Below are 15,349 nucleotides of genomic sequence, written 5' to 3'. Positions count from 1 at the left end.
ATGGTTATGTTAAAGAAACATTTAGTACATTAGTTGTGTCCCACTTTTCTCTACAATATACTAAATTTCCGTTAAAAAATATCCATTAGGAGTGGGGTGGCAACCATTTTTATGAGGCGAACGATAGGCGATGTGGGAAAATATTAACGTTTTTGCAATACTCGCAGAAACAACGAATTATTAGTGTTTTTAAGGAAGTTGTTTGCAGGATGAACGAAAGTTCAGTTATGAGAAAACCATTTATTTATTCGTATCAATAATATATAATATAAATTAAGAATATGATAATATATGTAAATAATTTCGTGGCAAGTGATTGAACAAACTTCTTTATTAAAACGCGCAAGATCTGATTAATTCAATATTGTCATCCTAATCGAAGGCAACGTATTACGACAGGTTTCGAGTGCAACAAATTGTTCTACAGGCTGGGTTAATCGTCTTTCTGGCCACGAGCCCACAGGAAAATAGAAGTTCAAATTTTTATCTTCTCCTGTCTCGGAAAGAGAACCGGTTTTCTCTCGGACTCAACGGTTCTGCTACGTTACCTGCATATTTTTTGCACTTTTACTTCGTTCCAACGAAAGCAATCAGAAAACCAATTCAACAGGTTTCGTTTTCCGTTGCTCCGTGGTATGCAACCGACAACTGATACCACATCCGTTAACGCGCAGCGTTGCCAACCGGACTATGATGTTAATATATTAACGATGTGAACTGAAGACATATCTGTTACGCAATACACCAATGACCTAATACCCTCCTTTGTCCAAAAACTCTGAAATGATCTGTAGGTTATCAATGGGCTGGGGTTGTAATGCGTTTATGGCAAAAATGGATACGCAACAAAGCAGTGCACCTATTAAAAAGATTTAAGGAAGTCGTTGTGTTAGTTTCAGCTTAACACGTCGAACGCGACGCCGCACAGTGCGGACAAGTCGGCACATCTCACTACATTTTTATTTGACGATGCACGAAAATTTCCTTTGGCAGAACTCTTTATTAGCACGAAATGCATATTATTATTCATTTAAAAATCATTTAACAATTTTTTTATGCATAAAAATAATTTTTTTTCAACTTATTAATTTTATTGTTAAATTTAATTTTTTGTGACTAATTACCATTGCATATGCATTAATAACCAAATTTAGATTTTTGTAAAAAAATTTGGCCATGGAGGCACTCTCTAAAGTGCCAAAAATCGAAAAATGTTATATTAACTGTAAATGAGTGTGCAATGATAATTCTGTGTAATGGAAAGTGCTTACCAAGGAATATGCATTCTTTATACATTTAATAAAGTAGATTTATTTTTTGTACAAATTCTCAACGGTGGTTTTATTTGTTAATTGCATATAAAACTTCAAATTAACATAAAACAAAAACGGCAAAATATATCCTGAGATTCATGCATATTCGGATACATTACTTATTATAGTTTAAGAATTTCATAGTTTTGTCTGCCACTTTTTGCGACTCTTAATGTTATAAGCTTTTTAAGAAGTGTCCATACCTTCCTTTTAGGATCTATCATGAAAAATTTGTTACTTTCTTTATAAATGTATTAGTTATATTGTTAAATTTCATTTTCTGTGAACAATTAACAATAAGTATACATTTGTAAACAAATTTGGATTTTTGTAAAAAATTTTGCCATTTGTTCGCCACAGTTACAGTGGGGAATTTACTGGGAAAGTTCAATATTCGTGTACATCACGATATGAAATACATTTCTTTTGAAAAACATGCGTATTATGGAAATTGTTAATAATAATCATATAATAATCATTTTTATGTATTCTTAATTTGTTTTTAATATATGTTTGATATGATATATGATGATATATGGTTAGATTTATACATAAGATTGAACATTAGATTTATACATAGAAAAATACAATTGGTACTACATGCCTATAACATTATTAATCATTTTGATGTTCCAATGGGACTTCTGTCTGAGGAGGCTTTAGAAGCGAGACACAAAGAAATCAGAAAATATCGTCTGAATTATACACGAAAAACCAGTAGACAGGACACGAACACCGATTTATTCAATATTCTTTTACTCACATCCGATCCGCTTATTTGAACACATCGAGAAACTACAACAACAAGCAAATCTTGCAATTTTACTGAAATTGATCAGTTCTTAATAAGAAATGAGCAAGATCACGAGAGTCAATGATTTTGGATCGCAATCAAAGTACTGAGAATGACTCCGATAGCGAATAGCGTTTTGTTAAGTTTATTAATTTTATTTACTAGTATTATAATTTGTTTGTTTATTATTGTTAATTTTACATATGGTTCATTTATTATTAATTTTGTTCTAAACTTGTTAGTTTTTTAAAATAAATTTGTTAATTTTTAATTGTTATTTTTTTTTTGTTAAAATTATTAACTATATCGGTAAATATAATTGTCTGAAAAAATTTCCTCTATATATACATTAATAACCAAACTACGAGAAGTGCCGAAAAACAGGCCGTTTGTCCGCACTGTGCGCCGCGGCGTATTGGAATCAGCGAGATGTAGTGGTCCCTAAGGACCGACATAGCGTGCAACGTGTTAATAAGATAATGGAAACAAGAAAGAAATTTCTATTCTATTCTGTGTCTTGTAAACAATGAACGAATTTTTTATTTTGCAAAAATTTCTTATAGAATTAACAAATTAAATATCTAAATTGACTACGCAGAAATAACATTGCAGTTGAACACTTGTGCTGGGAAATTACTTTGTATAGTAGATTAAGAGCATCGTATAAAATCCTGGCGAACAAACGGTAAACTGTTCCGCTTTCGTGCAACGTTATTGTCAGGTCAAGACCCGTGATTTGTATGCATGAGTTTCTAGAGCATCTTATCATAAGAGAACTCCTCGGAAATAGGGCAAATGTAGATAATATGGTATATCGTAAAACCTTGAGAAATAAGTAAAGAACCTTGAAGATAATTGCGTATATTAATTTCACAGGAGCTATAAATAATCATGCTAACAATGGATCATCAATCGGACCTCGTTCATCGAAAGCAAAATATTTTAGATTCTTTTAGTCAGGAACACCGAAGAAACACCGGAAGGAACACCGGAACACCGGATTTCGAAGTACGAAGAAATGTTCAAATTTGTTGTACAATTACGCTGGAATTAATTTCGAATTATTGAATCAAAAAATTATTGCTCGAATCAATTTTGATTGGAAGAAAGTGAGAAAAAAAAGCAGCCGACAATAGCGGAACCATTGCCTCCCTGGGATATTCGCCCATTATAGCGAGCAGAGATAACAACCGTGGACTTTGATTACTTTCGAAATCATCGTCGCGCATCAATCTGCCACGGCGTGCGATCGCAGACATTATCGGATGCAATTTACAATTATTCCGTAACATCGGCGTAATTTCGCTTCGCGGGGACGGTGCCCGAGTGTAATGGACCGAGTGGCAATTACAGCCAACATAATTTCCCGGGGCTCTAATTGTCCTGCTGTGCCGCCACAGTTGCCTGCGCGTTCGAAATTTCTTTCTCGCCGTAACTGTTACACTTTCCAGCAACGAAGTTACGAGCCGACGTTTACGACACGCTGTCATGTCGACGAGATCTGTCAGTTTGATCAATATTTCACATCTCCAGGTCGATATTAGCTGGGGTAATAATTAACCAGGAAACACGCTCCGCACGGCTCGCCGTAAACTGTAAAGCAAAGCAAATTACGACAAACGAGAAAAGCAAAATTCTCCTTGGCAAAATTGCCGCGCTAAATCTGCACAATCGGGAAGAAATGTATTAGGTTGTCCCAAAAATTCGTTTGCGATCAATGACCGAGCACAAAACATATTTAAAAAAAACGCCGGTTGTCGTCAATGAAACATTCACTATCGTATTTGTCTCGCTTTTCTGATTAATGACACCAAACACGATATAATTACGAGCAGAGTTACTTGCGTAACAAGCGTTGACAGTTACCGTAGAGGTACACGAATTATTGACTTCGCTTGTTTACACGAGTAATTGTAATCGTAATGACATTGTGTTTGGTGACATTTTAATTAGAAAAACGAGACGAATAAGATGGCAAAAGTTTCATTTAAAAAAAATCAAAAATTAGAAAAGTTGCTATCTTTTGCTTCAAACTCTTCGTAACTACAGATAAGGAATTTTTTCCTGTTGGTTTGTACTTCGCCGCAAAAGGTGCTGACGCTCATTCAATTTTCAAACGCGGCATTTCGCGAAGAATGATTTTGCAGTGGAAACATGTTCAAGGATATCGCAGGGGAAGAACAATACTGTTCGGCGAAACTCGAATAACCGCGATCGCAATCTTACGAGGAAGAGAACGCGAAGTGCGTTCCGAGCCGAGCGCCGGTTTGTACACGTTGCAAATCATCTCCGCGTGCTTTGTGCTGTACGGCTGCAAAGAAGGAATTTTGCCGTGGATGTACGCTGAAATAAATATCAAAAATATTCTAAGTAACCCTATATACATTTTTTTTTATTTTTATCCCGAATTTAAATGCCGCACTGTGAGTCTGCCGAATTTTCTATGCGCAAGAGAACGCGTGTGGGACGTTCGAAGAATTTGCATTTCGTTCGTATTGTTTCTAGCAGACTGCTGATGCTCGTGCTATACCTACCTACGATATGGAAACGAGTTACCGCGAATCGACGTTAAACCGAACTTCCTGTAGGGAATCTGCACACGTTCGATGCGTCATGAAAACTGTATGAAATATTTTTGTGACGTACGTTTCATTGTGATTCCCAGCGTCAGAGATTGCGTAAGTGTGTCAACATATACTGCATTAATTTCGAAACAGAGGAGTTAAATAAAAATTCACTTTTCTCATTAACCCTTTGCACTCGAAGCTATTTGAACTCCGAATCGAAACATTTCTTCCGACCTAGAATATTTCCCTTCTATATATATATATATTTTTTATTTTCATGTTATACATACGAAAATGGTGAAATTTACTCGTACAATACTGAAATGTTTAGTAATTTATTAAATGCAAACGAATTTAATAATGTAAAATATATTTTGTATAATGATGCAGCAATTTTTAGTGCTGATTTACAGTCACCATTCGAATGCTAAGGGTTAATAATTTTAAAGCGTTGTATACTTCGTATGATGTATCATAGGACATTTAAAGGATACTAAAAATTACGTTATCGTTAAAAAAAATTTAGATAATAAAACCGTGATTTCTGGGTCTGAAATAACTTCAGACTTCTGCCGAAGTCGTGCGAGCGTTAATCTTTACATTTTAAATTGCACCTGCCCTGCATTTATGACAAAATCCTGTCCACTCATAACTTCCTAAGAGTCATCCTTTTCTTCGGGGTCGTATCGCATGATCTTATCGGTGTTACACGTTCAGCGGTACGCAAACAATCAAAATGTGTCGGAGCCTGCCTATTAGCACGTCCCATTCTTCGTGTCATCGAGAAAACTCGGTTTCCGTGTCAACGATCAGAGGAACGATGTGCCTGTCGTGAACTCAGCATGAAAGTTCGGCTCTAATCAGCCAACTCAACATCCGGAGGCTTCCCTCGCATAAAACGCAACTTTCATAAAATCTCTAACGGTCGGTGTGCATTAGCACTGGTACGTTTGCTACAAATAATTTTGCACCGTTCCCCGGTCAAGCTGGTTGTCGCTGGCTTCACGGTTTCTTCTGTTCTTCCTCGACTCTCATTAGTTTTACGCGCTGAAGGGTAGAGCCGTAAAATTTCAAATGACATCTTGATTTACGCCGAGGGAAAACGGAACGCGGCCTATTTCCGCGTTGCGGGAAAAAAGTCAGGTGCATAGTGCTTCCGAGGAGGCTCGGCCGAATAGCTGCGGGCTACCACCATAGTCGTATCCCCACTCTAACTTCCCCTTCCACCGTGCTTTTCCCCCACGCCTCCGCCACGACCCGGTCACGTGACGCGTTCCGTCTCTGTCGCGCATGCGTCACAGTATTACGTGACTAACCCGGTACTGGCAGAGAGAGGGTAACTGTATTCCCCTCAATTCGTGCGAGCTCCCCTCATCTGGCAACTATGGCTACCACCGGTGCAAAACATGAAACTTGACTGGTTGTCGATTTCTTTTCAAGGACACGCGCCGATGACCCCATCACCTTCGGACCTTTTCACGACCGTACAAAGCTGTTAAATGCATATGTTAATCTTGACATGCACATTAATATTGTAACGTGTGGCTAGACGCAGCTCCAGAGCCGCAGATTGACGGGGACGTATACGGCGGAGATTTTTTTTTATTTCAACATGCGGTTACAGTGATTTCTCTACATATGTCGCCAAGACCTGGATGATAATTGTCGCGGAATTATCCCAGCTACCGCGGGGTATACCCCGTGAGACGCCGAGGAGTGCAAACATAACACGGCTCGGGTATGTCTCCTTGATGTCACACGACGCTGGCAAGACCCGTGTTGTTGGCATATATCGTGAATTCACTGTATATTAAAAAAACATTTAATACATAAGTTGTGTCACACTTTTGACTACAAATTAGTAAATTTTGGTTAAGGAATATCCAGTAGAAGTGGGGTGGCAACCATGTTTGTGAGACGATTTCTGTCTTCCGTTATCATCTGCTCATTATTTCAAGGTCAGGTGTAAGAACAACACTTACCACGTTTCTTCGAGTACGTATCGCTTACAGTAGACATTCCTTGGCCGGTACGTCTGCAGTGGCTCTGAAAAGTGTTTGATCACGAGACTGCGCTTTTCACGCATTTATGACAAAAATGAATAGATCAAATACAGGAACATAATAACAATAATAATATACAGGGTGTTCTTCCCAACGGGCGCGCACCGATTTTTGAGGCACTTAGGCGAATCTGACAAAAAAATGTTTCAAATAAAAGTTACTCAGTGCTTTGATGGAAATAAAGTGCAACAATAAAAATTTCGAGAATATTTCTTATTCAGTAAAAAACTGAGGTCACCTTGACCTTTTTCAAATAGCACCAAGTATTTTTAACTTCATATTATTATAGCTGATGAAAACATGAATTCAGCGACCTACTATATAATGACCTTTGGATGACCTTGAGCTCATAAATTCTCAGTAATTAAGAAAGCAAGTTTCATTACGCGTTAATGAAACGTAAACGTAACTCATAAGGTAAGGGACCCAATCAGTGTGCCTACATTAATTATACTTATTTTTAAAACATAATGAATATTAAAAAGATATGTAACATATTTATCTTTTTTTCAGTATTCATTACGCTTTAAAAATAAGTATAATTAATATAGGCACAGTAATTGGGTCCCTAGTCGAACATAAAAGCAATTTTTCATACAGATTGGAATGTGATCGTTAATATAAGGATTAACGTATGTATAACTATGCACGATTCTTCGTAGGTCGATATAGACCGTGGAAATTTATGCGTGATTGACGTATCATCGGCGTGTTGTACCAACAGAGTATGCAACGGAATTGCATACGCGTAAATCAGTGGTGTCGTACGGCATTCGAGTATCGTTAAGTATATTTATGGACCATAAAATTGGGCGAACAACCGTTCGGCGCATTACGAGTTTATTTACATTGTAGATCCTAGGCAGGTGCCGTTTTCTCCCAGATTGTAACTAACGCACGGGCGGCTACGTCGAAACGGACAGCACGTTCCGTTACTCGGCTGACCGATTTTCTTTTTCGTGGGCCACAGCCCACTATGACTTTTCGGATCTTACTTAGTCGGCGAGAAATGTAGGTAACGGGAACGAAACGAGTCGAATAGTGGCCACTTGTAATACGAACTACGTTTTCCTTCGGTTAACGGTGGACGATAATCGGAAATTTTCTCGAGATACATCGACAAACAAAAGAAAGTTTAAAGCTGGTACTTGTGTATATATTAGTGACTTTAGTGCCACGGGGTTTTTTAAACGACGGTATTTAACAATCTCCTAATCTGGGGCATCTCCCGTTAATCATAAATGAAACTTCTTCCGTTTTCGCATAATGCGTTAACGGTCCATTTAGTGGATAAACATCGAACTCATTGTTGCTCGATTTTGATATAATTGTTCGGTGATGTTATCAGTCGTCAACCCCTCCCACTACCATTTCTTTTATGATTGTAGTAAATAGAACTTTTGCTCCGTTTATAATTTTCTAAAAAAAAAAAATAAAGGAAACTTATGTTTATTAAAAGCCTAAATGTAGAGTGTCCCGAAAATAGTGTACTTACTTGACAGGGCTGATTCCTCAGCTCATTTCAAGTAACTTTTTCCTTTGCGAAAATGTTCTCCGCGGCTTTGTTGAGAAGTTATTAAGGAAAAACGCGGACCAATCAGAGCGCTGCTACAGCGGACGGGTTCCGACCCGGCCAAAACCAATCCGTCCGCTGTAGCCGCGCTCTGATTGGTCCGCGTTTTTCGTGGATAACTCAACAAAACTGAGGAGAACATTTTCGCAAAGGAAAAAATTACTTCAAATCACCTCGGGAATCACCTCTTTCAAAGTAGTACACCATTTTTTGGACACCCTGTACATCTGGAGTTTCTTCGTGACCTATCGGTTTCATTTTTTACAAATGCCAAGCCCGCGAATCGATATGGGAATCGAAATAAAACCATAACCAAAGAGGTACGATGATTGAAAATTTTAGTTGTTCGTACCAGTTATTCGGAGCGAAGGTTCTTCATAATTATTTTACGAACTAAAATCGATATTGCAACAGTTCTCAAAGGCTGCTCTCGAGAAACGTGTACACGTAGAACGTTTCCTGTTCGAGCTTGGCTTAAGTAAATTTAAAACCGCCGCCTTTATGGCACCTATGTTTCCAACGGTTTACACTGCCGCTCAAAAATGCTCGTTGTTTGGAGAAGAATCTAAAGTAAAGGGTAAACGCTTTCTGCCGGTTTACGATTGTTTTACTATTCTCCATTCTGGTGCTTGCGGTGACTTCAAATGTGTGAGAGTTGGATCTCGGATATTCTTCGCTGAGCGTTTAAACCGGGAATCGAAAGAATTACATAAATGTAAAAAACAATGCAAGTTCTATTAGGTCGCTCGGAAACTAATTACATTTTTTCAAGGTAAAGTCTTCGTAGATCCGCGATAAGGTAGAGTGACTACATTACCGTCAAAAAATGGTTTTACGTTCCTCAAGTTTTTGTCATTATATAAGAATATTTTGTCGTTGGTAAAGGGCTCATTCGAAAGAGGAAGGTTCAAACCAGCGCGCGCTGATCAGGAGCTGCCGAGATTATGCAGATATTTGGTAATATAAGCGTTAGAAGTAGGCTAAAAATTGACGATGTGCATGCCGTGGAATCCAAGCATTTTTATGCCATTGGATGAGTTTTCTGGATGAAATCGGGAGCAGCACGCACTAGAAAATATATCCGGTTACAAATTGAGCTATATCTTGTCTTGATTCTTTGCGAAATAAAGCCAAAAACTTGAAGCACGTTTCTGGCGTCAGAATTCATAATATCGATAATACAGAGCAAAAAATGTGATTAAGATGTGAATGACGGATTAAGACCAAGACGGATCCTAAGTCTGTGAATGGAAGGCTGTGAATGGAAATTATTAATTAAAAAGTCACGTGACTATCCCGGACCCTTAAGGTAGTGAAAAATGCCCTTCAGTCGATTTTGACCGCAAACGGCTCGTTCGATAGCTTACCAAGTAAGAACAAACAAACCAAATCCCCTCTCTACCAAATTTCAGCCCTATACCTCATCTGTAAGGGTGGTTACGGTTAACCAAGAAAAACCCAGTTTCTGCTCCATTTCCCTCATTTAATCGTATCCAAAAATCTGACGCATTTAGCATATCTAAACTACCTATGCGAGAATTTTTTCCGATTTTTTAGTTGCAAACAACGGTTGTAAAAAATATAAAACCGGAAAAAGTACAGATTTCATAGTGAAGCTCAAGAGCGACGAACCTACAAGGTGTCCCAAAAATGTTATACTTCCTTGAAAATGGTTAATCCTGAGTTCATTTGAAGTAAGTTTTTCCTTCGCGAAAATGTTCTTCGCGGCTTTGTTCAAGAGTTATTAACAACCAATGTGGACCTATATTGAAAATTTAAACAGTACATTTTATAGATCTGTTGCAATTAAATATATTCCGAAGATTTCGTCAAAAAACATTTTCTCGTCATGTAGTAAACTAATTGCGTACACAGCTACGGCAGAGATCTTTGCGACAGTTTTGGAGAGAATACAGTAAGGCGAAAATCATGAAAAACTGCAATTGTCAAGATCTTTAAACGTTTGCAGCTTATTGCAACGTTGACCGATTTTGATGAAATTTTCAGAATATACAGGGTGCGGCACAAATTAGTCCCCACGATTTCTCAGCCCCTTCGGATGGTCAAACAGAAAAGTGTTTCTTACCAAAGTTAATCAGTATTTAACCGACACGAAATTGCAATTTTTTAAATAAAAAAAGAATCAAGGTCGCTGTCATATCTTTAAATGAAACTGGTGACGTCGAAACGAGTTCAACTCGAGTTCATATCGCGATGAATCAATTGCCAGAATAGTTGAAATATTTCATTGCATTTCATTGCAATTGCATGTACATGTTTAACATTTGTGTTTTCAATTTGGCCCTGTATAAATTTGATTTTTTGTGAGTTCAGTTCTAAAGCAATGTTTACGTTCATTTGTTTACGTCTAAATGCGAGTCGGTGCTATTACGTACCGTCGAAATATTTCAAATATTCTGGCAATTGATTCATCGCGATATTTTCTTTCAAGGTCATCTGAAAGTCATCGTATAGCAGGTCGTTGAATTCGTTCCGACGTCAACTACAATATTATGAAGTTAAAAATACCCAGTTCCATTTAAAGACTTTTTTTTTATTTAAAAAATTGCAATTTCTTGTCGGTTAAATACTGATTAACTTTGGTAAGAAAAACTTTTCTGTCCGACCATCCGCAGGGGCTGAAAAATCGTGGGGACTAATTTGTACCGCACCCTGTATATAATTGTCACAGATCTACAAAACGTATATTTAAAATTTTCAATGGAGGCCCACATAAAAAAGATGTAAACTATTTTCTCTGTAATTCCGACCAGAATTTTTCCAAAATTTCTCCACGTCACGTAGTCAACACTCTAAATTCTCAGAAGAATCCAAGTCGTATGGATCGATATTAAAAAAGGTATTGTCCTCTTACAAGTGGCCGAATATTACTGTTAGTCACAGTCACACAGTATTGTCGCCGAGTGTAGAGACGATCTTCGTGAAGCACGCGTACAGAAAATCTGGGGACGTGGCTAGGGGCCAAACGGGGACGAAAAAGGAGTGGAACAGGCCGTCGAGTACGGGGGAAAGGTGATAAATGGATCGGCGCAAAAATCTAGAAGACAAGAGAAGAGCTGTCTCTCTGCGTGAATCCCCACCATGGTCGAGGGGCAAGACGACGTTTTGTCCATTCACCGTAGTCGCTCCGTGGGCCCAATGTCACCGATTATTCGTTTAACGGGACCCACGCGTCCACCGTGGTGGTGAACGATGGTTTCTGCGGGAGCCAATCATCGGTTAGGGGTTCCGAGCCGCGGTCAGTTGATGAGCACGCCGTTCCGCGCGAGCATTGGTTCCGCTTTTTCATTATCGACTCGTCAGCCGAGTTGATCAACGCGCGCTCCGTTTCTCTTTCATCTATCCGTCTTTATTTTTTCCCCCCTCGCCGGTGTTTGTCCGACGCGTTTTTTTTTCTCCGTGACAATCGAATCGGCGACCCGATCGGACGGCGAGGTTTGTCACTCGATTTCGCGCGATCGCGCTGTAACTGTTGGACCCTGGGTCTACAGACTCGTCCGGCGTGGATCAATATCGTTTTTACGAGCACCGTGAAGGACGCCGAGCGGAGGAGCCTGGTGTGTTGCTTTCCGTACCACTACGCCTCGCAAGTCTGGCCGGCGCGCAGGCGTGACGCGACGATCCTCCGTTGAACACGCGTGTGTACCCTAACCGAGACCTCGAGTCCTGCAGCCACGTGGTACTAGGAAGCTCGCCTTATATCGGTTCGTGTCGCAACTCCGGTGACATAATAACGGGAGAAGGAAAAAGAAGGATGACGGGAAAGGATCGATCGAGCAACGATCGCGACCGATTCTAACGACAAGCCTCAGAACGCCCGAGCTGCGCCGACGAAGATCCGATGTTTTTGCGACCCAGCCGAGTCCCGGCTAATCGAAGAGTGTTTGCTTTTCTCATTTTCTCCGGCCAGTATGTCGAGATAACAAGTGTGCTTTTTCCATGATACCCGACGCTAATAGGCGGCTGAGAGAAGCAGTGCTGGGCTCGAACGATCCAGTGGATACTGTGCACGGATTTCCGTTATTATAGGATTATCCAGAATTACCGATTTCGAAGGATATCGACCGGTGTTCTGACGAAAGAACGATCCCCATAAACTGAATACCGGCCGGAGAACGGTGGGTAGGGGGGGGAGTAGGGGCAGAACAAAAGCGATCTCCAAGTACGCAAGAGAAGAACAGCAGTTTTAGGAGGAGGCCAGCCTCGGCGAGTGCTGTGCAGCCACGCAGGACAAGGCTCCGGCGTATTTTGCATATTTATCATTCGCCGAAAGAAGGATCCCGCCGGTGATACGAGTGTCCCGCTGTAACGCAGGTTTCGTTGGCCACTCGGCGCGAGCGGTTTCCGCGAAAAAATTCCCTTTCTTGTGACGGAAGCGGACCCATCGCAACCGTTCAAAACGGGTTCCGTAGTTTCGAACGTAAGTTAAACATCGGATCGCATCGGGATCCAGCATTACCATCGGGCGCGCTGAAGACACCCGTTCCGTTGCACAGTGTCCGGAACTTTAGGCAAAATGAAAAGTTTGTGCGTCGATTTCAAGACACAGGAGAAAAATTTACATTTTTCCCTAATAATTTTAATTCTAGTGGAAATAATATATTACTACCTTGAAAAAGTCTTCTGATCTTTTTTAAATTTCACCTACTCATTTTTGTCATATAAAATCCGGAGTCTGATTGCAAAAATCAAAGAATTTTTTCGTCGAAAAATCTTGGGGCATCCTAATGCGATAATTTCGTTTTCTTATTTAGATTATTCAGTTTATTTGATCCTATTTTGTGCAATCTCGGACGTGCAATCTCGTTATGCATAGAATTCGCGGACTAGTTATGTAATTTTAAACAAACCATTAAGTAATTTGACTTCTTCGATAATTGACAGTCGATACTCGCAGTTGTCTCTGCCTGTGCCATTGAGTAAATGTTGCCCGTAGGGTAATTGACCCAATTACTGTGGGGATACCAATTACTGTGTCTATACTAATTATACTTATTTTTAAAGCATAACGAATATTAAAAAATAGATATATATTAACTGATTTTTATATTAATTATACTTATTTTTAAACGATAACGAATGATTTTAATGAAAAAATTTGAATGTCTCTTTTTTAATATTCATTATGCTTTAAAAATAAGTGTAATTGATATAGGCACGGTAATTGGTACCCCGACAGTAATTGGGTCGCTTAACCCACTTCAATTGTTTTTTTGAAACCGTTTAGAATATTATTGTTTCGCTTAGAAAAATCCACGGCAACAGTAATGTAAAATATCAAACGCCTTGCGATTACGAGAAATGGCTAACGTTTCTCACCTGTTGCATCCGTTCGATTTGTTGCAGGTGTTCTTGAATCAACGGGAAAAGGATGAGGTAGAAATTTTAGTCGGCGCCAAAACCCATGGCGCGACACCATTAGTGATGGCCTGTCGAAACGGGCATTACGACGTAGCCGAGTACCTCATCGAAAAATGTGGAGCGAACATCGAGCAGTCGGGGTCAGGTAATACTATCATCGGTAGTTAGCCATCGCTGCGAATTGCAACGTTGAAACATTTTTGCAAACTTGCACAATTACGCGAAAGGAAGCATCATCGTTTTTATATGTTACACACACACACACACACTCTCTCTCTCTCTCTCTCTCTCTCTCTCTCTCTCTCTCTCTCTCTCTCTCCCTCTCCCTCTCTCCCTCTCCCTCTCTCTCTCTCTCTCTTACTCTCTCTTACTCTCATGCGTTGCATACTTTACTCTCGATTTTATACTGTGAAATTATTTTCAGTCGTCGCGTGCGAAATCCACAAATTATTAAAAAAATTTTTCAAAATCTTTTTTGCACGTCATTGAGTAAACAAATGCTTCTAATTACTCGCAAAAATGAGGTCGTTTGATACAATTGTAAAAAAGTTATTCCATTTTAAAGGGTGGACGAATACCTCTTGACCTTGACATGTATTATCAAGGACACTCGGCGAAATAATCTCCGAAAGGTTTTGGTCGCCGCTCGTTGGTCCTTAAAAAGTTATAAACAAAGTAACTTTTATATGTAGATCATACTCAGACACTGGGTATACAAATTACCTTAAAATGTTATTAACAATTTGTTGCCAAAAGTCGGATACCCTTCGCTGAAAGTCGACTCCCACACACGAGCGACACTAGTAGCAAAGGTGACCCGACTTTCTGTAATATATGTATTTCTTTTGTTAATAACTTTTGAATGGGTAAATAAAATCTTTTAGGATTCTTGGGGGAAGTGTCCTTGATAGCGTATATCAAGGCCAAGGTCATCGGATATACCTAAAGTAAACATTTACCCTGATGTACTATTGATGATTCCAAATTAGTATAATTCTAATAATTTCTAATAATTTGTTTGTTCTTTACAACAGTGGTCTTCGACGGCGACACGATAACAGGCGCCAGTCCCTTATGGTGTGCATCAGCTGCTGGCCATTTGGCCCTTGTCAAATTGCTGGTGAAAAAAGGTGCCCAAGTGAATACGCCTACTCTAACAAGATCCACACCTCTGCGAGCAGCTTGTTTCGACGGCTATTTCGACATCGTCAAACTTCTGGTAAATCATGGCGCCGGTACGTATGCGTTCCAGAAGAATCCAAACATTCTGAAATTATCCTCTCACATCATTACGTGAAAATATCGTTTATGGACAGGTTGGAATCAAATTATACAGGGGCGATTCAGCTGAGTGCGCCACCCAAATTATTTGTAAATTATTTGGAATATAAACAAATGATTGAAACAGAAGGTTGTATAGTTTCAAGAGTAGCATAAAATGTAATATTAGTTTATGCTTCTTTATCGAGATATAACGATCACCTTGAGCTTTTTGTTCATTGTAAATGGTAAATTTTCATCTCGCGGTTGAAGAGAGAATCGCACCTTGAACAAAAAATTATAAGGATATATGCGGTAAAAAACCAATAGTTGCTGAGATAATCTCTATAAATAATTTGTAATGCAAGTAACGCTCAAAATTTTCTACATTGCAATTA

At 39.2% G+C, this 15,349-nt stretch overlaps 1 protein-coding gene across 3 annotated transcripts in view; it reads left to right on the top strand.

Moving 5' to 3' along the window:
* LOC143353952 (protein fem-1 homolog CG6966) overlaps positions 1-15,349 on the top strand; it is a 50,630-nt gene that overhangs the window by 29,636 nt on the left and 5,645 nt on the right. For all 3 annotated transcript variants that reach the window (XM_076787568.1, XM_076787570.1, XM_076787569.1), the window contains 2 exons: positions 13,677-13,836; positions 14,726-14,926. In XM_076787568.1, the coding sequence (XP_076643683.1) occupies positions 13,677-13,836; positions 14,726-14,926 (361 nt within the window). The remainder of the gene's footprint in view (positions 1-13,676; positions 13,837-14,725; positions 14,927-15,349) is intronic.

Source organism: Halictus rubicundus, chromosome 5, assembly GCF_050948215.1.
Source record: "Halictus rubicundus isolate RS-2024b chromosome 5, iyHalRubi1_principal, whole genome shotgun sequence".
Taxonomy (NCBI): Eukaryota; Metazoa; Arthropoda; class Insecta; order Hymenoptera; family Halictidae; genus Halictus; species Halictus rubicundus.
The sequence above is the reverse complement of the archived record's forward strand: the minus strand, read 5'-3'. Positions and strand labels throughout refer to the sequence as shown.